The following is a 21,721-nucleotide window of genomic DNA, read 5'->3' on the forward strand; positions in this document are numbered from 1 at the left end:
CCCCAGCTCTCTGGGGCTTCCTTGGCCCATTTAGCATCGCTGTTGGCAGTCAGGGCTGGGCAGCCTCCTGGGGTCTGCCTGATACCTCTGTTCCCTGGAGACCTGTGGCCACAGTCTGCTGGGCTCCTTGGGGGCGGTGGCAGGCCGCCAGAGCTTTATCGAGTGCCCTTGCCAGTGCTGGCGGGGCGGCTCACCCTGCACAGGGTGGGCAGTCCCTTGGGGAGCGGGTGGTGGGGGGACAGCACCCCTGTATACACCCGGAGGCTCAGGGAGGGACGTGCAGGCCCCGCGTTGAGTTTCTGAAGACACTGTCTCAGGGCTTCATAAAGTACCCCTGAAGGCCTGTCTGTCACAGTCTTGTTCAGGGACAAAGCGACGCCTGGCAGCTGATCTTTATGGCCTCCCATATAAACTTTCAAACAAAAGCCGTACCACATTTTGCTTGAGTTACGGTGGGGCCGAGCGTCAGCCTTGTGGGGCTGTGTCAGACAAAAGGGAGACTTTGCCTGCCGTAAACAGGCAGGGCCAGCCTTTGTTTCCTGTAAATCAGGTCTTGAAGTGTAAAATAGCAACATAAAAGATAAAGGAATCAGCAGGCCTAGCATACAAACGGAGCAGACTGACATTTGCATTTCCTTCAATTTCCCTCTGCGTTTATACACACATAAGAATAACTTACACTCAGCCTTGGACATCTCTGGCCCGGTCTCTGCAGAGCCTGGTGGTCCTGGGGGGATGCTGTGGCCCTCAGAGGACCGAAATGCTGTCACCAGTGCACAGGCCGGCACTCACCTGTACTTTCAGATGGGAGCCAGCTTTGCTATTGCTTGGCATTATCCAAACACAGATCGCTCCCGGGGAGGCTGTGCAGGAACCCCCCCCTGTAGAGAAAGCGGGCTCCTTCTGCGCCCGCACCCCTGTGTCTTGAGCCTGGCTGTGCCCAGCCTCTGCGGGTTAGCTCGGGAGGAGGGCGGGGTCTGGGTTCTGACTGGGAGAAGCCCACGTGGGTGGGTGTGCGCGCATCTGCACAGGTCGGCGGCCATCCGGACAGGTGTGGCAGTCCTGTTTCCAGTGAGCCTGCAGCTGTCGGGTGGTGTGGTGTGTTTGTGGGCGGGTCTCCCGGTGTAGTCCTTTCCCTGAGGCGGGTTCCTCCTTGGCCTTCATCCTGGTCGCCTGGAGGCTTGCTTGGAGGGAGTGAGGTGGTGGCGGTGGCCGTGTCACCCGCTCTGCCTCTGCTGAAGGGGGAGGGCTGGCAGCCAAGCAGGTGCAGGTGAAGGAGCGCTGGGGGCTACGGGCGGGTGTGGCGTGGCTCAGCTCTGGCAGGAAAGACATCCTTCTCCCCGGGGGTCTGCCCTACGACCCCACGACCCCATGACCCCGCTCCTCCCAGAAGGCCCCGCCTCCCAGCTCTGCCTCACTGTGGGGGGGGGGGTGGGGGGGAATCAGAGCTCTGACACAGCACCTTGGGGGGACATGCTCTGATTGGCTGTTTGGCATATTTGCTGCTCTGTGCGGACACCTTCGCCGTGCGGCAGTGTCGGCTTTCAAGCTTGTCCATGTAGCTCTGTCTCATTTGTCCAGCTGCCATGTTCCTCTGTAGAAGAACAGGGTGTAAGTCTCCTCAGTCAACCTCTAGTGTGGGTTAAGATGAGACGTACCATTAGAAGGTCCACATTTTGATGGAGTATTACATAGGCAGCAAGTTCTCAGTGCTTCTTATGCGCAAACTCACCCGCTGAGGTTGACTTTCTACGTGCGTCCTGCCTCAAAATGAGGACATTTGAGGCACAGAGTTCAGCGCCCGGCCTGGGGAGGCTGGGCTCCATGCTGTCTTCTGGCTCAGCACTGGGCTCTTCATTGTGTTGGCGGGGCTGAAGGGTGCTGGGGAGCGCCCCTCTGGGGGAAGTCCTTGGTACCCGCTCTGGTGTGTCAGGAATGCTGAGCCTCAGGCCCAGCTCTGTAGCCACAGGCCCACGTCACGCACCTCACCCACGGTGAGAGGCCTGCCCCCTGCAGGGCGACAAGCCACGAAGGCGGCCATGACCTTGAGCGTGACCTTGAGGTCGGGCGTTTGCAAGAACAGATGGAGGCAGTGTGCCTGCCCCCTGTGCAGGAGGCTGTTCACACAAGGCCACTGGATCAGTGGAAAATGGAGCCCTTCCCCTCTGCGCTGTGTATAACAGGACTCTCGTCATGATGAGACTTGAGGAATGGCGTGGCCGGCCGTGGGGAATGGCGTGGCCAGAGCATGTCTTCCTGGGGGGTGATGGAGACCGGTTGTGTTTATTTCACTGCGCTCCAGAACTGGGCTTCACGCCAGTCTCTTTTCCTTCCGCACGCAGCTGCCGAGAGTCGAGGCCCCCCGGACAGCCCGCAGAAGTTCTCCTCTCTGCCCACGTACCTCCCCGCCAGCCTTCAGGTCTCCAGCGCAGAGGAGGCGTTCTTCCTGAAGGAGGCCAACCAGGACCTCATGCGGAACTCCAGCCTGCAGGCCCGGGCCGAGTCGCTCTTCATCTACCGAGCCTGGTCGCCCCCTGTCATCAACGCCAGCTACGGCCCCTTCTCGGTGGAGAAGATGGTGCCCCAGGACCTCATGCTGTCCCCCACCCCGTTTGGAAGCACAGAGAGGTTTCCCTTCAACTGGAAGCTGAAATCCCACATCCTGGCCACCTCCATCTACTCCAACAGACCCAAGGTGCAGACTCTGTTTTACATCGCCGGCGCGACCTGGGATGACCGCGACGCTGGGGATGACCTTCCCTGCGTCAAGATGTTTGCCTTCCCAGAGGCCAGAGAAGTGGCGGCCAGCTGCCGGCTGCAGGGGACCCCTGGGCTGTGCGTGGCCGAGCTGGAGCTGCTGCCCGAGTGGTTCAGCTCGGGGCTGGACCTGGAGCCCGAGGAGGAGATCCCGGCGCTGCTGGGGGGCACGGCCATGGAGCTCTTCTTCAGCCTGTACCCGGCCGACGAGGCTGGCCAGTGTCCGCTGCAGGAGGAGGGCAGGTGGGAGAACAATGTCCACCTGGAGGATGGCCCCCTGCAGGGGCTCCCGGCCCGGGAGAGGATCGGCAGCGTGGTGGTCTACCCTACTCAGGATGACCTGCGCTGGTCCCTGGTGAGCCTGGATGAGAATGTCGCTCTGTCCGTCCCTCTGAACCTCGTGCGGGAAGGAGACACAGCCACCTTCTTGGTGTCTCTGGCCAGTAGCTCTGTGGCAGAGCAGTTCACTCTTCGGTAAGAGGCTTGCTGGGTCGGATGGGGTGGACATGCGCGATTGTGTAATCTTGGAGTCATCAATGAATAAAATGGGTGGTGATCATCTGCTGAGTATCTGTGAAAGCTGGCCCGCGGCTGGATGTTAGTCTAGCTGGCAGAGCAGGACTTACCCAATGGCTGCTAATCGTGAGCATGAGTTCCATTCCTGTGTGTGTGTGTGTGTGTGCGCGCGCGTGCGCATGTGCACGCATGTCATTGGAGGGAGACGGGGTGGGGAGGAGGAGCATCAGGCTCCACAGAGGCAGGGAAGCAGCTCAGCTCCAGGGGCTGCACCCACCTGCTGAAGGAGGCCACTGAGGCTGGAGGACAGGGCCTGCCCTTCCTGGTGACTCTGTTCAAGGAAGTGGCAGGGCACTGGGGTCTGTGAGTGGTGGGAGAAAGGTCTTTGCAGCCGTGAGCCCCTTTTAAACGAATGCTGCTGAGAAGGCGGTCAGAACCATGCTTTGTGCTCGATGTTGGAATGAGCAGCAGCTGATAATGTCAAACCCTCTGTGCTGTTATGCCGGGCAGAACCTGGCTATGCTGGGCAGGGCGTGTGTGTGCTGAGACAGGCCCCCACAGATGTGTGCTCTGTACCACCCACGTGGCATTGAATAATATCCAGAACTATGGCCGGTGCCAGTGGCTCATGCTTGTGAAGGTACAGAGATCCTAACAAACACTGAAGCCATAGAGGTGAAGATACACTGGAAACCCTGTCCAGCAGAGAACATGAAGTGGGAGACAGAATTTCAGGAGTTGAGGATAAAGTCAACAGAATCGGAAAAAAAATCAGAAGATAAAAGAGATTGGAAAAGTATGAAAGGAATTCCCAAGAATGGCAGGACTCTGTTAAGAGACCAAACCTATGAATCGTAGGCATAGGAGCAGTGCTATCTGAAGTCATAGGAAATCTATTGAATAAAATTATAGTCAAATGCTCTCCACGTCTTGAAAAAGAAAGCCCATCCAGCTATAAAAAGCTTCTAGAAAACACAACAGGCCACACCAGAATAGAACCCCCCCCCCACTGCCATATTTGAAACAGTAAATAGAACAAGGAGAGTACTGAGAGCCACAGAGAGAAATGTCAAGTCACTCACAACAGAAAACTCACGGAGCTGGGCGCCGGTGCTCACACCTGTAATCCTAGGTACTCAGAAGGCTGAGATCTGAGGAACAGTGTTTGAAACCAGCTTTGGCAGTAAGGCCTGTGAGACTGTTATCTCCCATTAACTTCAAAAAATGTGAGAAGTGCTAGTGCACTGGCCTTGAGTACCCAAGCTAAGGGACAGCACCCAGGCTCTGAGATCGAGCCTCTGGACCGGTATAGCCCCTCCCCCCAAGAAGGATAGCACATTCTCTCCCTCAAAGCAAGGGGTGCTGGCGGTGGTCACACCTGTGATCCTAGATACTTAAGAGGCTGAGATTGCAGGATTGAGGTTCAAAGCCAGGACAGGAAAGTCTGTGATATTCCATCTTCAATTAACGGGCGAAATGTTGAGCTGGAGGCATGGCTCAAATGGTAGGATCCAAGCTATAAGCAAACAAACCAAATAAGAGTGTAAGGCCCTGAGTTCAAACTGTGGTACAGGCAAAGAAAAAAAAGGAAAGGAAAAAAACCAAGTAGGGCCTGGAATGATGTTTTTTAAGTGCTGCAAATTAACAGCCGCCAATCTAGTAAGACTATCATCCATGAATGAAGGACAATGAGAACCTTCCATGATAGTAGGACCTAAACTTACAACCACAGGAATCCCACCCACTGAAGAGGAGGAGCCATGACCATGAGGACTCCACCCACTGAAGAGGAGGAGCCATGACCATGACTCCACCCACCAAAGAGGAGGAGCCATGACCATGACTCCACCCACCAAAGAGGAGGAGCCATGACCATGACTCCACCCACCAAAGAGGAGGAGCCATGACCATGAGGACTCCACCCACTGAAGAGGAGGAGCCATGACCATGACTCCACCCACCAAAGAGGAGGAGCCATGACCATGACTCCACCCACTGAAGAGGAGGAGCCATGACCATGACTCCACCCACCAAAGAGGAGGAGCCATGACCATGAGGACTCCACCCACTGAAGAGGAGGAGCCATGACCATGACTCCACCCACCAAAGAGGAGGAGCCATGACCATGACTCCACCCACCAAAGAGGAGGAGCCATGACCATGACTCCACCCACTGAAGAGGAGGAGCCATGACCATGACTCCACCCACCAAAGAGGAGGAGCCATGACCATGACTCCACCCACTGAAGAGGAGGAGCCATGACCATGACTCTACCCACTGAAGAGGAGGAGCCATGACCATGACTCCACCCACCAAAGAGGAGGAGCCATGACCATGACTCTACCCACTGAAGAGGAGGAGCCATGACCATGACTCTACCCACTGAAGAGGAGGAGCCATGACCATGACTCCACCCACTGAAGAGGAGGGCCATGACCATGACTCCACCCACCAAAGAGGAGGAGCCATGACCATGACTCCACCCACTGAAGAGGAGGGCCATGACCATGACTCCACCCACTGAAGAGGAGGAGCCATGACCATGACTCCACCCACTGAAGAGGAGGAGCCATGACCGTGAGGACTCCACCCACCAAAGAGGAGGAGCCATGACCATGACTCCACCCACCGAAGAGGAGGAGCCATGACCATGACTCCACCCACTGAAGAGGAGGAGCCATGACCATGAGTCCACCCACTGAAGAGGAGGAGCCATGACCATGAGGCCATGGGGTGAGGAAGTCAGGACCCCCTGCCTCCTCCGGTTTTCATGCTCTCCACACAGCAGACGCAGAACAGTGAGCTGAGTCAGAAAGCAGGAGTCGACCATCTTGTCTGCAGACATGACATCTTGCTGACAAAAACATTGGCCTGGGGTGAAAGGCTGGAGGAAGGACTTCCATGCAAGTGGACACCCAAAGCGGGCAGGAGCAGCAGAGTTCATGTCGGATACACCCCCAGCCCAAGTGAGTGAGGAGGGGGAGCGGCACTTCACGTTAGTGGAGCGAGCACTCACGCTGTGACCGTCGGTGTGCTCAGCAAAGGCTGCTGGACTTGCACACGTAGACGCAAACCCAGAGAGGAGGAGATGTAGCGCTGAAAAGCCACGGAGAGCTGCCAGATGATGAGAGAGAGAGAGAGAGGGAGGAGGGAGGGGGGAGGGAGGGGGGGAGGGAGAGGACCAGGCCAGGCAGTGTGGTTAAAATGCTGTCCATGCAGTGTAAATACCAGAGTGAAGCCTTCTGAACCGTGAGCACACGCTTAGAAAGCTGAAGGACAGGAACGTAAAACGGGCTGTGCTCAGGGTGTGAGCACTAGAGGACGGGTGGACAGAGGGGGAAGGAGTGAGCACGGGAGAACATTCTGGACTTGGGAGGCTTGCTGAGATGGCTGGGGCTGGGGCTGGTGGAGGCCGCAGTCAGGGTGCGTCCAGTCCGGGCGCGCCATGCGCGTGTGTGGACGTGGGGTCAGGGTGCGTCCAGTCCAGGCACGCCGTGCGCGTGTGTGGACGTGGGGTCAGGGTGCATCCAGTCCGGGTGCGCATGTGTGGACGTGGGGTCAGGGTGCGTCCAGTCCAGGTGTGCAGTGCGCATGTGTGGACGTGGGGTCAGGGTGCGTCCAGTCCAGGCGCGCAGTGCGCGTGTGTGGGCGTGGGGTCAGGGTGCGTCCAGTCCAGGTGTGCAGTGCGCATGTGTGGACGTGGGGTCAGGGTGCGTCCAGTCCAGGCGCACCGTGCGCGTGTGTGGGCGTGGGGTCAGGGTGCGTCCAGTCCAGGTGTGCTGTGCATGTGTGTGGACGTGGGGTCAGGGTGCGTCCAGTCCAGGCGCGCCGTGCGCGTGTGTGGACGTGGGGTCAGGGTGCGTCCAGTCCAGGCATGCCGTGCGCGTGTGTGGACGTGGGGTCAGGGTGCATCCAGTCCGGGTGCGCATGTGTGGACGTGTGGTCAGGGTGCGTCCAGTCCAGGTGTGCAGTGCGCATGTGTGGACGTGGGGTCAGGGTACGTCCAGTCCAGGTGTGCAGTGCGCGTGTGTGGATGTGGGGTCAGGGTGAGTCCAGTCCGGGTGCGCCATGCGTGTGTGTGGACGTGGGGTCAGGATGAGTCCAGTCCAGGTGCGCCGTGTGCGTGTGTGGACGTGGGGTCAGGGTGCATCCAGTCCGGGCACGCCATGCGCGTGTGTGGACGTGGGGTCAGGGTGCGTCCAGTCCAGGCGCGCAGTGCGCGTGTGTGGACGTGGGGTCAGGGTGCGTCCAGTCTGGGTGCGCCATGCGCGTGTGTGGACGTGGGGTCAGGGTGCGTCCAGTCCGGGTGCGCTGTGCGCGTGTGTGGACGTGGGGTCAGGGTGCGTCTAGTCCGGGCGCGCCGTGCGCGTGTGTGGACGTGGATTCAGGGTGCGTCCAGTCCAGGCGCACCGTGCGCGTGTGTGGGCGTGGGGTCAGGGTGCGTCCAGTCCGGGTGCGCCGTGCGCGTGTGTGCGTGTGCAGCAGCCCTCTTGGTGCATCTCGTTCATGCTAATTTAAAAAAGCCTGGCGGTGTGGCTCAGCAGAGGAGCGCCCGCCTCAGCCTCAGCGCGTGTGAAGTCCTCAGCTGGAGCCCAGCACCGCCCGTGCGGAGCTGGAAAGAGCTGCCGCCCTTGAGCGAGAGAGACATGGTGCAGGCCGTTTTCGTGGGGCGTGTTGGTGGCGATGTGGCGGCAGCTGGCGGGTGCGGCAGGCACCGTAGTGTAGTCCGTGCTGCCCACATTTTCCCCGTGCTTCTCTGGGTCCGTGTTGTCCATTGGTGTTACCCATCTGGCTCCTACGGGCGCATGCAGTGTGCAGGCCTGGGAGCAGAGGGGTGGGGAGGGATGGGTGGGGCAGAGCAGCGTTGCAGGAGGGTCTCTACGTCTTTCACGGCAGCTGGTGTCACCGCACACTCATGGCGTGTGTGTGTGTGTGTGTGTGTGTGTGTGTGTGTGTGTGTGTGTGTGTGTGAGAACGGCAGAGCTGGCCAGGGGTCACCACAGAGAGGACCCCGTCTCCCCACGGGGCCTGTAGAGTGAGTCATCACTTCCCATGATGCACGTAGAAGGGCTTCTGGTATAGGGGGTCAGTGCAGGTTGCTGGTATGATAGACAGACAGAAATTTGTCTACTTGAGTCTATCCGTTCTTTCTTTTACACAACCGTGGGCATTTGTACCAGGCTAATTTTGGCATGTGTTCCTCACTGGTTCTTCTATACATGGCAGTACTTGTGCCTGGAGACGGACGGAGTCTGGAGACGGCCAGGGGTTCCCGCCCGAGACCACTCGCTGAGGAGGAGGCCAGGGCCATGGTGCGGGCTGCCCGTGCGTCCAGAGCCTCCGTTCCAGCCGCTCTTGGGCGCTTCCACATGTCTTGATGGGGACTGGCTGTCCCAGGTTTCTGGCCAGCACTCAGATGCTGTATTTTGCTTTGTTTAATGGCCAGAGAGAAACACACTGAGATTGTGAAAATGAGAGCAAGAAGGAGCTGTTTAGCCAAAGCTGGTGATGGCGGGAAGTTGCTGCCATCTTTTTCTTTTCTTTTCTTTTTTTTTTTTTTGGGTCCGGTTGTGGGGCCTGAACTCTGGGCCTGGGCGCTGTCCCTCAGCTCTTCAGCTCAAGGCGAGCGCTCTACCACTTGAGCCACAGTGCCACTTCCAGTTTTCTAGTCGTTTATTGGAGATAAGAGTCTCACAGTCTTTTCTGCCCAGGCTGGCCTTGAACCACGGTCCTCAGATCCCAGCCTCCTGAGTAGCTAAGATGACAGGCGTGAGCCACCGGTGCCCAGGCACTGCCATCTTTGTTTACAGAAACTCAGAGACACGCAGAGGGGTGGGGTGCTGTGCAGAGGGACAAAGTGTCAGCAGCTGGAGAGAGAAGGGAGGCTCTGCGTGGGAAGTGTGGGCATGGGGAGGCAGAAGCAGGACCAGGAGAAGCAGGGAGGTTGGGCTGCAGCAGCCTCGCTCCTCTGATGGGAAGAGTTGGAAGCAGAGGCAAGAAACAGGGAAGGTGGGAGACAGTGGGGCAGCTCTGACCATTCCAGACAGTGCCTGGACAGCTGGGGGTTATCAGCCCGACTGGCAGACCTGGGAGTGCGTGCTGGCGCGCGCGCGCACGCACACACACACACACACACACACACACACACACAGATACACATGTACATGCATCCCTCCTGCATGTGCGTACACATGCAACTCACCCACCTGCATGCACACCCGCACATGCACCCACACATGCACACACTGTGGTTTGGTTATGGTCACCCTAGAAAGCCCTCTGGGTGCCCCCAGAGGAAAGCAGCGAAGTAGCCTTGCAGGCCACTGAGCTGGGGGCTCAGAGGCTTTGCTAACCTCCACTCCACGTGGCTGTCGCTGAGGGCCCTGGGTCGGGGGGCAGAGGAGTTCTCTTGGGGACTGGCAGGACCGTGCTCAGCAGGGGTGTGGCTCCCGGGGCTGGTGCTGCCGGCTTGGGCTTGGGGTTTCCTCTCCGGGCACCTCTCTCTGGGAGGGGAGGTCTGGGAACAGCATTCACACACAGGAAAGGTGTCCCCAGCCTGCCCCGCCCCACCTCTACACCAGCTGAGCCCAGCTGACATTGCCACCTGCTTCCCAGCCTGCCCCAGGACCTGCAAACGGCCCTCCTTCCAGCTGCCAGGGCAAAGGTGGCTGGGTTATGGAGTGATGTGCCATTCTGGAATCTTCTGTGTTGCCTGCCCAGGCTCAGCCTAAACTGGGGGGACTGTGGAGGGAGGGGGCTGTGGGAGGAAACTCTCCAAGCCTTCTGTGGGCTCAGCCAGGTCTGCAAGGGTCTCTTCTGTGCCCGAGAGGCTTCTTCTTCCTCTCTCCCTCCCCCTCCCTCTCTGAGTCCCTCTTCCCGGACCCACTTGTGCCTGGCAGTCTGTGATTCCATCACTTCCTGCGCTTGGTGCTCACTCAGGGATTGCGATTGTAGAGGTTGAGGGAAGTAGGTAGAAGGCGAGGCCGTTTGTGGGAAGGAAGCCTGGTGTTCCCAGCACTGCACACAGAGAACCTCAGTTCTGGCGGTCTCGTGTGGCCAAACAGGTGTCAGGAGTTAAATGTGTGTGGCAGGTTGGATTGTGCAGCCAAAACCCATGAGAGCAGACGGAGCATGCCCGCCCCTGGGCAGGAGCCCCCACGCAGCATGCCTGCCCCTGGGCGGGAGCCCCACGCAGCATGCCCACCCCTGGGCAGGAGCCCCCATGCAGCATGCCCGCCCCTGGGCGGGAGCCCCACACAGCATGCCCACCCCTGGGCAGGAGCCCCCATGCAGCATGCCCGCCCCTGGGCAGGAGCCCCCACGCAGCATGCCCGCCCCTGGGCGGGAGCCCCACGCAGCATGCCCACGCCTGGGCGGGAGCCCCACGCAGCATGCCTGCCCCTGAGCAGGAGCCCCCACGCAGCATGCCCGCCCCTGGGCAGGAGCCCCCACGCAGCATGCCCGCCCCTGGGCGGGAGCCCCACGCAGCATGCCCGCCCCTGGGCGGGAGCCCCACGCAGCCGCTGGCCCTGCTGACCGGAGGAGGCTCTGAGCACTGGCCCAGGGCTTGACCTAGGTGCCATCCGCATGCAAATCCTGCTCTCACGGAAATGGTGTCAGGAATTGCGCTGTAGCCAGGGAGCACACGGCGTCCTGCCGTATTCAAGCTCAGATCTGAAGAGAGCCGCTACTTCTGTGTGCCCACACACGTGTGGAGAACCCGTGTGAGAACCCACGCTACCTGGGGTCAAGGTGGACAGCCGAGCTCCCGAGGGAACGGAAGGGCTCTGTGTTCCCACGATCCGTGCGGTCCGTTTTATTATGAAGAGACGCCTGTTTTTGAAGTCAATTATAGCCAGTCATGAGTGGAAGAACCCCCAACTCCCCCATGGATGCTTCTCCTGACCTGACGTGGGGAAGTGGAGCCCAGGGGTGTGATGGATTCCACTCTGCTCCAGAATTAGCTTCCTGGGCGGCGGCGCGCGCTGGTGGCTGTGGCTGGCCGTCTTGAAGGAGCCACCATGCGCTGTAACACCGGGTAGAAGGTTTGACGCTCGCTGCAGTCCTGTGTTTCCATAGCAACGTGACTGGAGGCCAGAGAAAGCGGTAGACGGCTGGCAAGGCCTGCCCAGGAGCACCCCCCCCATGCCCAGAGCTCCCCATCTGGTCCCTTCAGCCTCTCTCCCAAAGTTACCGTTTCTGGCAAAGACTTTGGGCTCTCAATTGTCTTAGAGAATAGCTCACGTCAGCACAGAAACGGATCCTGGTGCCTTGGGAACCACAAGCACAGGGCAGAGACGATTCCAGGTGGTCCCTAGAAAGGCTGTGGGCGTTCGAGAACCGCGTGCGATCTTGGGTGCTGGGCCTTGCCTGCAGCTGGGTGAACCAGACAGCCGGCCCCTGCTTGGTGCCCTTCCTGTCCTCCCCGACCACCTGCCAGACCCCCTGTCTGTTGCTTTGTTTAGTTTGAAATGTCTAGAACCCACAGCCCGGGCTGGGAGCTGTTGGCAGACAGCAGCGTCTGGCCAGAATTCAATAACATTGTTCTGTTTTTATTGTACTTATTTTAAGGTTTTCTCTTCTCTCTGGAAAGTAATATTGTTTTTCTTTCTTTTTTTTTTTTCCATTTCAAATGCTGATATATTGCTTCCTCCCTAGGTAAATTAATGCAAATCCAGCAAACAGATTTAAAAGAAAATATTAAGTAACCAGACAGATGGTGCCCAGGATAAAGCAGACGGGGTGGTGTGGGGTTGCTCGAGACCGCGTCCCCTGCGTGAGGCCGCGTTTGGCTTCCTGTCTTCAGGACTCTCTGATCGGCAGCCTGTTAGATGACCACGTGCGTCCCCCATCAGCCGCTCTTGCCAGTGGCAGGAGCGTTGTAAGCTTGTTAGAAACCCCTGTTCTTCACCTTCAATGCTAACGACGCCTTTCGTCAGAGGCTGCCTCTTCTGGGCACTCTGGGTGCGGTGAAGGCAGATGGAAACCGGCAGGTGGATACCACAGCCAGGTGGAGGCAGACATGTGAAGACAGTCGGATACAGACAGATGGACGCAGGAAGAGGTGTGTGTGTGGAGATGTGCATTCCATGCAGTGTGGTTTTGACAACTAAAGATAAACTCAGTTCGTTTTTAGCAGTGTGATTTCCCCCCAGACGTGTCTTCCTCCTTGCTCGGAGCTGGTGTGTGAGCATACCTGGAGTGGGGCTCTGGGACGGGGCCCCGGCTGCCCCCACCGCCGTGGACGGGGCTGGGCAGCAAGGCTGCGTGCTGCCTGGGCGAATCGCCCGTTGGAGCCGTAGCTCTGCGAGGCTGGGGAGCAGCCTCAGCGTGTGGGGCCCTGCGGGGACACTGGGGGTGCTCCGAGGTGGCGACTTCTTTCTGAAATCAGTGTTTGGCAGAGTCCGGGCCCGTGGCCGTGATTCCTGCCACGCCTGCTCGCTGCCCACCCTCGGCCCGCGCGGGCCTCCTCGCCACGCTGGCCATCTCAACGGAAGCACAGGTCTCGGCAGTGAATGCGTCTTAGGAGTACATGAGCTGCACGTTACCGTGGTGGCCATGGTACGGGAAGGGCCGCTGTGTGAGCAGGGCCCCATGGGAGCGGCGGCTGCAGACGCACTCAAGGCCCCTGCCCTCAGCCGGTCGGGGGTGGTGATCGCTTTTCAGAGACGAGAGAAGTATATTGTCTTGTTTTTATTTTGGGGTCGGGGGGGATCTTTTCCGTTTGGGGCATATTAAGTGTGATTTTCCATGAGAGTTCTACGAAGTGATTTCAAGTATAGTAGGGCCTTCTGATCTACGGAGGCGTGAGTCCACGGAGTCCGCTGAGGAGAGCGCACGCGTGCTCGGGATGTGGTGTTGAGTGCTGCACCCAGACGCTTGATTCTTTTCCCCTGAACGCCATGCGGCTTCTTCTAAGGACAAGCTGCCTTCCAGCGAATGTGAAATTGTCACGTAAAGTCAAGTGCGTCACACACGCTTTCTGTTTGGAAGGGTTGCCATCATTCTTATTTTGCTCTTGTCTTCTGGGAGGCAGAGGTTCGTAAGATTCAGCGCAGGAGAAGGGCAGGCCCCTGTGATTTAAACGTCCTTGGAGTCAGAGAGTGTACGCGAGGATTTAAAATGTCTGTTTTTGAAATGTTTATATTATTATGATGATGTTTTTCGGTTAGTCATGGGGCTTGAAATCTGGGTCTGTGCACTGTCCCTCAGCTCTTCAGCTAGGGCTCTACCACTTGAGCCACAGCACCACTTCCAGCTTTTTCTGCTTATGCAGTGCTGAGGAACCAAACCCAGGGCCTCATGCATGTGAGGCAAGCACTCTACCACTGAGCACCTTCCCAGCCCCTATTATATTATTTTCAATTGTTATTATTAAAGAGATGTACAGAGGCGTTACCGTTTCATAAGTCAGGTAACGAGTACCTTTCCTTCTGGACATTGCCACTCATTTCTTTGCTGTCTCCCAGTTATTCATTATTTTTTGACAATGCTTGGGTAACAAATCTACGAAGCAGGCAAGCTTACTGTATTCACTTGTTTAGGGATTTGGGACTTAGAAGAAAGTTCTGTATTGCAAAAATAATGTACGTGGTAAGACAGTGTAGCAGTGGATGTGTGTGTATGTGTGTGTGTTGTATGTGTGTATGTGTGCGTGTATGTGTCTTGGTAGCAGTGAGTACCCAGGCAACGGTCCCTCTATTCAGGAAATACCTCATGTGCCGGGTGAACCTTCAGCTGTGTCTGCACAGGGAAGAGGAGGTGAGGAATATCATCGTGGTTCAAAAATGCTTTCAAGTACTACGATGAAACGATTCTTTATTAGGCATTTGGAAGTTTATATCACCAAACAGTCTACAAATAGCAGGTCTGATGGAAAATGAGTTTAATTCCTTGAAAGGTCAGGCTCCTTTTGAGTTACGGATTGAATTTTTCTCTCTTAGCTTTGTTTATTAATATTTATGACTGAAATGATGGATGAGACAAGGAAAGATCTATGAGTGTTTCCAGAGGTTCCCCCGATTTAGTGTTTGCTCTCTTTACTCACAAGGAGGGCTGAAATATTAAATATCCTTTTCCATCTGCTGTCTTGCCCTTGAATGACAGGGGGCAACTTTTTGTGTGTGTCTTCTGTGAACACAGGAAGGATTTTAACCAGCCCTCTGAGTGGTAGAAATGTCAGAGCTTGACTGTTTTTGTCAGTGAACTTTCAATTGCAAATAGAAGAAACACAGCTCAAATGGGCTTAAGGGAATTACTGGCTGCTGTAGCTGAAAAGCTCCAAGACAGCCTTAGGTCTAGCTGGATCCAGACCCTTAGACATCTGCCTGAAACCCACCCAACTTTACCTGTTGTCTCTGCCTTCCTCTTCTGGCTTCATTCTCTGGCAGGGGCTGGATCCCCGCAGATCTGGGGGGGCTCTTTCTCAAAGCATCCAGGAGAGACCCTGCCAACACCTCATTTTTAGGCTTCTGGTTTCCAGAACCGTGATAATTTCAGTTGTTGTAAAATTTATTTCCCAGGCTGTTCTAAGAGTCCTGGGAAGCCAATATCGCTAGCATGGAACAGGGGACACCCAACAGGACATTTTTGGGTGAACTCTGTTTGATTGACTGCAGAAGGTGTTGTGGTTTGAGATTAGACACATGACCATGAGGCTGAAATCTGGGAGACAGTCTTGTGCCGTACGAGCCACTGTTTGGTTGGAGAAGCGCGTAACAGCTGTCCCCCGCAGCTGGGAGTGCAGGCAGGGTGTGCCTGGGCTCGCTGGCTGCATAAGCTTTCTGCAGACAGAAACCACAGCTGCCTTGCACGCATATCGCAAAGGGAGGTAGAGATGGCTCTGTCTCCAGTTCCCTTCCTTTGCTGGACTCCATTGCTTTGCACGTAGCTTTTCCCAGTTGCTGATATTCAACTTTCCCCCAGGAGGTAAAATACCCACCAGTGCATTAACTAACCAATCAACCCACCAACCAACTAATCAGCCAACCAGCCATCCAACCAACTAACTGAATAACCAGCCAATTAACCATCCAACCAATCCACCCATCAACCAACTAACAAACCATCCAACCAACTCACTGACCAACTAACCAGCCATCCAACCTACCAATGAACCAACCTTCCCACCAATTAACAAACTAAACAACGTGTCAACCAACCATCCATCTATGAATCTATCCATCCAACCAGCTATCAGCCACCCACCCACCTATTCATCCAACCACCCACCTATCCATCTATCCATTGATCGATCGATCCATCCATCCATTTGTCCATCCCTCCATTCAACCGTCTATCCATCCACTCACCCAGCAGTCAACCAAGCCCTGATCCACCCATATATCTAAACAACTACCATCCATCTATCCATCATCCATCCAACCAACTAAACAACCAGCCAACCAGCCAGCCAATCAATAAGCCAACCAATCTATCAAGCAATTAACCAACCAGTCAGCCAACTAATGAACATACCCGCTAGGCAACCTACGAACTACCAGCCAACTAGTTAGCCAACTAACTAATCAATTAACCAACTAACCAACCAGCTAGTGAACAACATTCAGGCATCAATCAATCATTGGGAGAAGCAGGGAAATATAGATTGATTACTTATGGTTTTAGCAAAGTATGGTAAATAAATACCTCCCCACACATGTGTAGTGGAGGTCGGTCAATGGTGGGAGGCTGCTGGCGTGCTGTGCCTTCATCAGCTGTGTTGGAACTATAACCGAGCTTTGGCATTTATCCCCCTCCGTGGCTGTCTCCTTGGAACCACACACCTGCAGTGCTGAGATCTCTTGTAACTAAAATAACCCTTACATTTGCCAAAACGTGAAGTTTCTGATGGATCCAAAGCTATGCACAGGATCCTCGAGTGCTCCCCTGCGCACGGTGCCCCTCCTGGACGTCCTCCGTTCTCAGAGCGGAGCTCCCGGCTTCCCCAGCGGGGCCTTCACAATACCTGTCCCCGCGGTCCACGTCTCAGCACCGTGGAGAGCGTGCACGAGGGGCATCTCCGCAGGTCCCCTGGTGGGGAGTGCCCTCCTGCTCCCTGGACTCTGTGTCGCGCACTGTCCCGGGTTCAGCCGGGTGCTGGAAGGGTGGGGCATGACTCTGCCAGCCCTCAGGTGTCTGGCAGGAGATGGGGCTGCATCCTCCACGGCTAATTTATCACAGAGAACGTGGTTTGCCAAGTGAAAGCTCTCTGCAGCTTAATCTTCATCACGCCCGATTGTCAATGGTGTGTGTGTGTGCGTGTATATATCATACCCAGCTGGCACTGGTATGGGTCAGGATCTCTGCCACTTCACACGCTGTGCTCCCGAGTTTAAGAACCCCTGAACCCAGGGATCCACCTGGGTGGTGTTGCCCCTGCCCTGCCCAGGGCACCTTGGAGGGAGGCCCTGCATTCTGCCAGCGTTGATGGCCCTCCTCCTGTTTGCCAGGCACGCCTCTCAGCCGCAGGGATGAGGCAGGAACTGGAACACACATCCCGTGGGGAAGGTGAGCGAGGCCACGTGTGGGTGCGTGCGTGCGGGGAGGGGGGCGGAGGGAGGGGCGGCCCTGCCCCTTCCACTGCCTGGTCTCGGGGTCTCATCCGAGCCCGCTCTGCCGCAGCGCCCCACCGGCTGAGGACAGGCCGCGGGCCCGGCCGGCGCAGGTGCTGCTGGTTTTGAGGGACTTCCTCGTGGGCGTTTGTGTTGTGTCCGAGGCCAAGGGTGAGCAGCGTCTGACCGAGGAGGGGCAGTGCGCTTGAGGCCGGGGGTTGGCAGAGTGTGGCCGGCATGGAGGGATGGCCAGGCGGGGTGGGGAGCCCCACGGCCGTCCCCCGGGGCGGTGCTCTGCCAATCCAACGCGCTCTGTGCGACCCCACGGTCTCACTGTCCATGTAGTTATTTGCACGAAGACGACGCAAACACACATGTGCGTGTCTGGTGTGCGTGTGCCCCGGGTGAGCCGTGGGTGTGCAGGCCGGGGCTGGTCCCTTCGGGCCTGGGAGGGGTGGGTGTAAGCCGGGGAGGTGGGGTGCTGGGGAGGGACTGGGAGCCAGCGCCCGGGTGATGCCGGGGGGCGCCCTCCTGCCACAGCCTCCAGTCGAAGGGGACGGGGTGGGCGGCGGGGAGGCCCCGTCCTCGGAGCCCCGAACCCATGCGGAGACGGCCACTAGGTCCTGGCCTGGGCAGGGGGCTTCTGCGGGGTGTCTTGGGCTGTGAGGCCTGGAGGAGAGGAGGCCCGTGGTGAGGGAGTTAAGACCCTGGGGCGCAGAGGGGCGCCCCTGGGGCTTCTGTCAGAGTGGGTGGGGCAGGGCGGGGTGGGGGATGGCGCAGTGCCCGCCGGGCCGGCCCCCTCAGCCCCTTGCGGGAGGAGCACGGGGGAGCCCGGCGCAGCTGTGGGAGGGCTCCCGTGCCAGGGCCGCGGGGGCTCGGCCAGAACAGCAAGGGCTCACGCCCAGCCCACAGCGGCGGGCGGGACTTGCCCGCTGCACACAGGCTCTGGAACATTCTCTCCAGCTGCTGGAAGGCTAAGTGCGGGGCAGACAGGGCGCCTCTGTCCGTGGCGTGCATAAATTAACTCCAGGAACATGGCTGTGCAAGAACGGAGGCTTTGTACGAGTAGCAGACGTAATGCACAGAGCCCGGTGGGACCCGGCCGGGGTGAGGGGCACCTGTGGGGTGGACGGCCCCCCTGGGGGCAGGGGCTGGCCCCGAACCGCAGGGGACAGCGGACGGCGGAGGCCGGGGAGGCCTGGAGGAAGGGGGGAGGGGCGGGAGCGTGCCTTCTGTTTAATTAGATGTGCAGTGATCCGAGCGCTGGCCCCTCCCGCCCCCCACCCCCCCGGGGTCCCAGAAGTTGGCAGCAAAACCAGCCCAGAGCTCAGTCTAGCCACACACTTCAGGTTTTCCCTCCGTGGGTCTCACAGTTTGGTTGTTTCTTTCAGGTTTCACTTCCGATAAGTCCTTTTTTGTGTCTTGTTAGGTGTCATTTGTTCAGGGATGGGACGTTTGCCTGCTACCCTCCCCCACTGTTTTGAGATAAAAGTTACAACATTCAACCAGGAGCCTTAAAGCCAACAACTTAGGGCATTTAGCACATTCACTGCGCTGTGTAGTCACACCTCGTTTATTTCTAAAACCGTGTTCAGCAGAAATCGAGAGGATCGTGCGTCAAGTCTAGCCAGGGCAAAAAGTGGAGTGAGTGCGTGTGAGGTGGACTGAGATGCCCTGGGCTGTGTGGACAGTGTGATGGTGCAGCAGCGCTCATGTGTGGCCGGGCACCTTTCCAGGGAGTGCCCGTGTCTCCGGCCTCACCAGCACAACCCGCAGAGGAGCGCGGCTTCTGACACACAGACGAGGCAGAGCATTAACGCAGGTGGCAGAGCGCGGGGCGTACGCGTGGGCGTTTACAGGAAGTCACTTTTAGTCGTAGCACAAACTGGCCTCAAACTCGCAGTCCTGCTTCAGTGTCCCAGTGCTGGGATGAAGGGGTGTGTTGCTATGCCTGCCTTAGGACACCTCCTGGGGAAGGAGTCGCTGGTGGGCGCGCTTCTCTGCGTGCCGGGGTCTGGTTGGTGCCCGGGGTGGGCTGGTGCTCCCTATCTGACCCTGTTTTCCTCACCTTGCAGGATTAAGGCAGCCGCTGGCATGAGGATCATGGCGGTGAGGCTCAGCAAGGAGGACCAGTGGGCGGTGCAGGAGGAAATAGAGCACAGCAGCACCCAGACCACGGCGGTCCTGGCCTGCGTGGGCCACCACGCTGCCACGCAGAGCAGGTGAGCGCCACGGGCCGGCCCGTGCTGGGGATTGGGCGTGGAGGAAAGCGTGGACTTGGAGTCATGGAGTGCTGGGGGGCCGTGTGTCCTGTGTGTGTGTGTGTGAAAGGCAGTGTGCCCTGTGTGTGTGTGTGAAAGATAGTGTGTCCTCTGTGTGTGTGTGTGCGAAAGATAGTGTGTCCTGTGTGTGTGTGTGAAAGGCAGTGTGCCTTGTGTGTGTGTGAAAGGCAGTGTGCCTTGTGTGTGTGTGAAAGGCAGTGTGCCCTGTGTGTGTGTGAAAGGCAGTGTGCCCTGTGTGTGTGTGAAAGGCAGTGTGCCCTGTGTGTGTGTGAAAGACAGTGTGCCCTGTGTGTGTGTGAAAGGCAGTGTGCCCTGTATGTGTATGAAAGGCAGTGTGTCCTGTGTGTGTGTGAAAGGCAGTGTGTCCTGTGTGTGTGAAAGGCCACGTGTCCTGTGTGTGTGTGAAAGGCAGTGTGCCCTGTGTGTGTGTGTGTGAAAGGCAGTGTGCCCTGTGTGTGTGTGTAGGTGGGTGTCCTCTGTGTGTGTGTGTGTGTGTGTGTGTGTGTGTGTAGGTGGGTATCCTGTATGTGTGTGTGTGTGTGTGTGTGGAGGTGGGTGTCTTGTGTGTGTGTGTGTGTGTGTGTGTGTGTAGGTGGGTGTCCTGTGTGTGTGTGTGTGTGTGTGTGTGTGTGTGTGTGTGGAGGTGGGTGTCTTGTGTGTGAGTGTGTGTGTGTGTGTGTGTGTGGAGGTGGGTGTCCTGTGTGTGTGTGTGTGTGTGTGTGTGTGTGTGTGAGATGGGTCGTGGTTGCTGGGTGCAGTGAAGTGCTGCAGCGGGCAGGGGTGGAGGCTGAGGGGGGCAGGGTGGCCACGCTGGGGTAAGCGTCTCTTGCAGCTCCAGCAGCCATTTTGGTGCTGTCTCCTGTGGCTTCAGCGTCTGCGGGTGGCCGGATGGCGCCTCTGGCTGGCAGCCTGCTCCTGCTCAGGTGCCCAGGCACCTTGGCAGGCCGAGCACTGTCCTGCGAGTGTGCATGTGTTGGACGCGGCACCTTTGCTGGGCTGGATGTGCCCGGCCCTGGCCCGGCCCTCTCTGGGTGACGTCCAGGCCGCTGTCCATGAGGGTGATGCTGGAGCCTCGGTCCGCCGGTGTGTCGCCTCGGGAAGGCGGCTGTGGGGGAGGCCTGGGCTGGCCGGGGCCAGGGGTGCTGTCGCCGGCGGTGCCAGCCCTGGACTGGGGTGCCGGCCCTGGACTGGGGTGTGGGCCTGGACTGGGGTGTGGGCCTGGACTGGGGTGTGGGCCTGGACTGGGGTGTGGGCCTGGACTGGGGTGCCGGCCCTGGACTGGGGTGTGGGCCTGGACTGGGGTGTGGGCCTGGACTGGGGTGCCGGCCCTGAACTGGGGTGCCGGCCCTGGACTGGGGAGCTGGGCCTGGACTGGGGTGTAGGCCTGGACTGGGGAGCTGGGCCTGGACTGGGGTGCAGGCCTGGACTGGGGTGTGGCCCTGGACTGGGGAGCTGGGCCTGGACTGGGGTGCAGGCCTGGACTGGGGTGTGGCCCTGGACTGGGGAGCTGGGCCTGGACTGGGGTGCAGGCCTGGACTGGGGTGTGGCCCTGGACTGGGGTGCAGGCCTGGACTGGGGTGTAGGCCTGGACTGGGGTGTGGGCCTGGACTGGGGTGCAGGCCTGGACTGGGGTGCAGGCCTGGACTGGGGTGTGGCCCTGGACTGGGGTGTAGGCCTGGACTGGGGTGTAGGCCTGGACTGGGGTGTGGCCCTGGACTGGGGTGTAGGCCTGGACTGGGGTGCTGGCCTGGACTGGGGTGCTGGCCTGGACTGGGGTGAAGGCCTGGACTGGGGTGAAGGCCTGGACTGGGGTGTGGGCCTGGACTGGGGTGTAGGTCTGGACTGGGGTGTAGGCCTGGACTGGGGAGCTGGCCTGGACTGGGGTGTAGGCCTGGACTGGGGTGTAGGCCTGGACTGGGGTGTAGGCCTGGACTGGGGTGCAGGCCTGGACTGGGGTGCAGGCCTGGACTGGGGTGCAGGCCTGGACTGGGGTGTAGGCCTGGACTGGGGTGTAGGCCTGGACTGGGGTGCAGGCCTGGACTGGGGTGTAGGCCTGGACTGGGGAGCTGGCCTGGACTGGGGTGTAGGCCTGGACTGGGGTGCAGGCCTGGACTGGGGTGTAGGCCTGGACTGGGGTGTAGGCCTGCACTGGGGTGTAGGCCTGGACTGGGGTGTAGGCCTGGACTGGGGTGTAGGCCTGGACTGGGGTGTAGGCCTGGACTGGGGTGTAGGCCTGGACTGGGGTGCAGGCCTGGACTGGGGTGCAGGCCTGGACTGGGGTGTAGGCCTGGACTTGGGTGCAGGCCTGGACTGGGGTGCAGGCCTGGACTGGGGTGCAGGCCTGGACTGGGGTGCAGGCCTGGACTGGGGTGTAGGCCTGGACTGGGGTGTAGGCCTGGACTGGGGTGCAGGCCTGGACTGGGGTGTAGGCCTGGACTGGGGTGTAGGCCTGGACTGGGGTGCAGGCCTGGACTGGGGTGCTGGCCTGGACTGGGGTGTAGGCCTGGCGGTGCCGGCCCTGGACTGGGGAGCTGGGCCCCCACACTGTCACCGCCCTGCCATCGCTGCAAGCAGGTGGAGTGTCACTTCCTGGTCTGTGACACAGCCTGGGT

At 58.6% G+C, this 21,721-nt stretch overlaps 1 protein-coding gene across 1 annotated transcript in view; it reads left to right on the forward strand.

The window, feature by feature from the left end:
- The window catches only part of LOC138828763 (transmembrane protein 132B-like), a 141,910-nt gene that overhangs the window by 53,217 nt on the left and 66,972 nt on the right, over nt 1-21,721 (forward strand). The window contains exons 2-3 of the mRNA XM_070024893.1: nt 2,343-3,231; nt 18,903-19,049. Of these exons, the coding sequence (XP_069880994.1) occupies nt 2,343-3,231; nt 18,903-19,049 (1,036 nt within the window). The remainder of the gene's footprint in view (nt 1-2,342; nt 3,232-18,902; nt 19,050-21,721) is intronic.

This window comes from Dipodomys merriami, unplaced genomic scaffold, assembly GCF_024711535.1.
Source record: "Dipodomys merriami isolate MVZ:Mamm:240054 unplaced genomic scaffold, mDipMer1.0.p SCAF_163, whole genome shotgun sequence".
Taxonomy (NCBI): Eukaryota; Metazoa; Chordata; class Mammalia; order Rodentia; family Heteromyidae; genus Dipodomys; species Dipodomys merriami.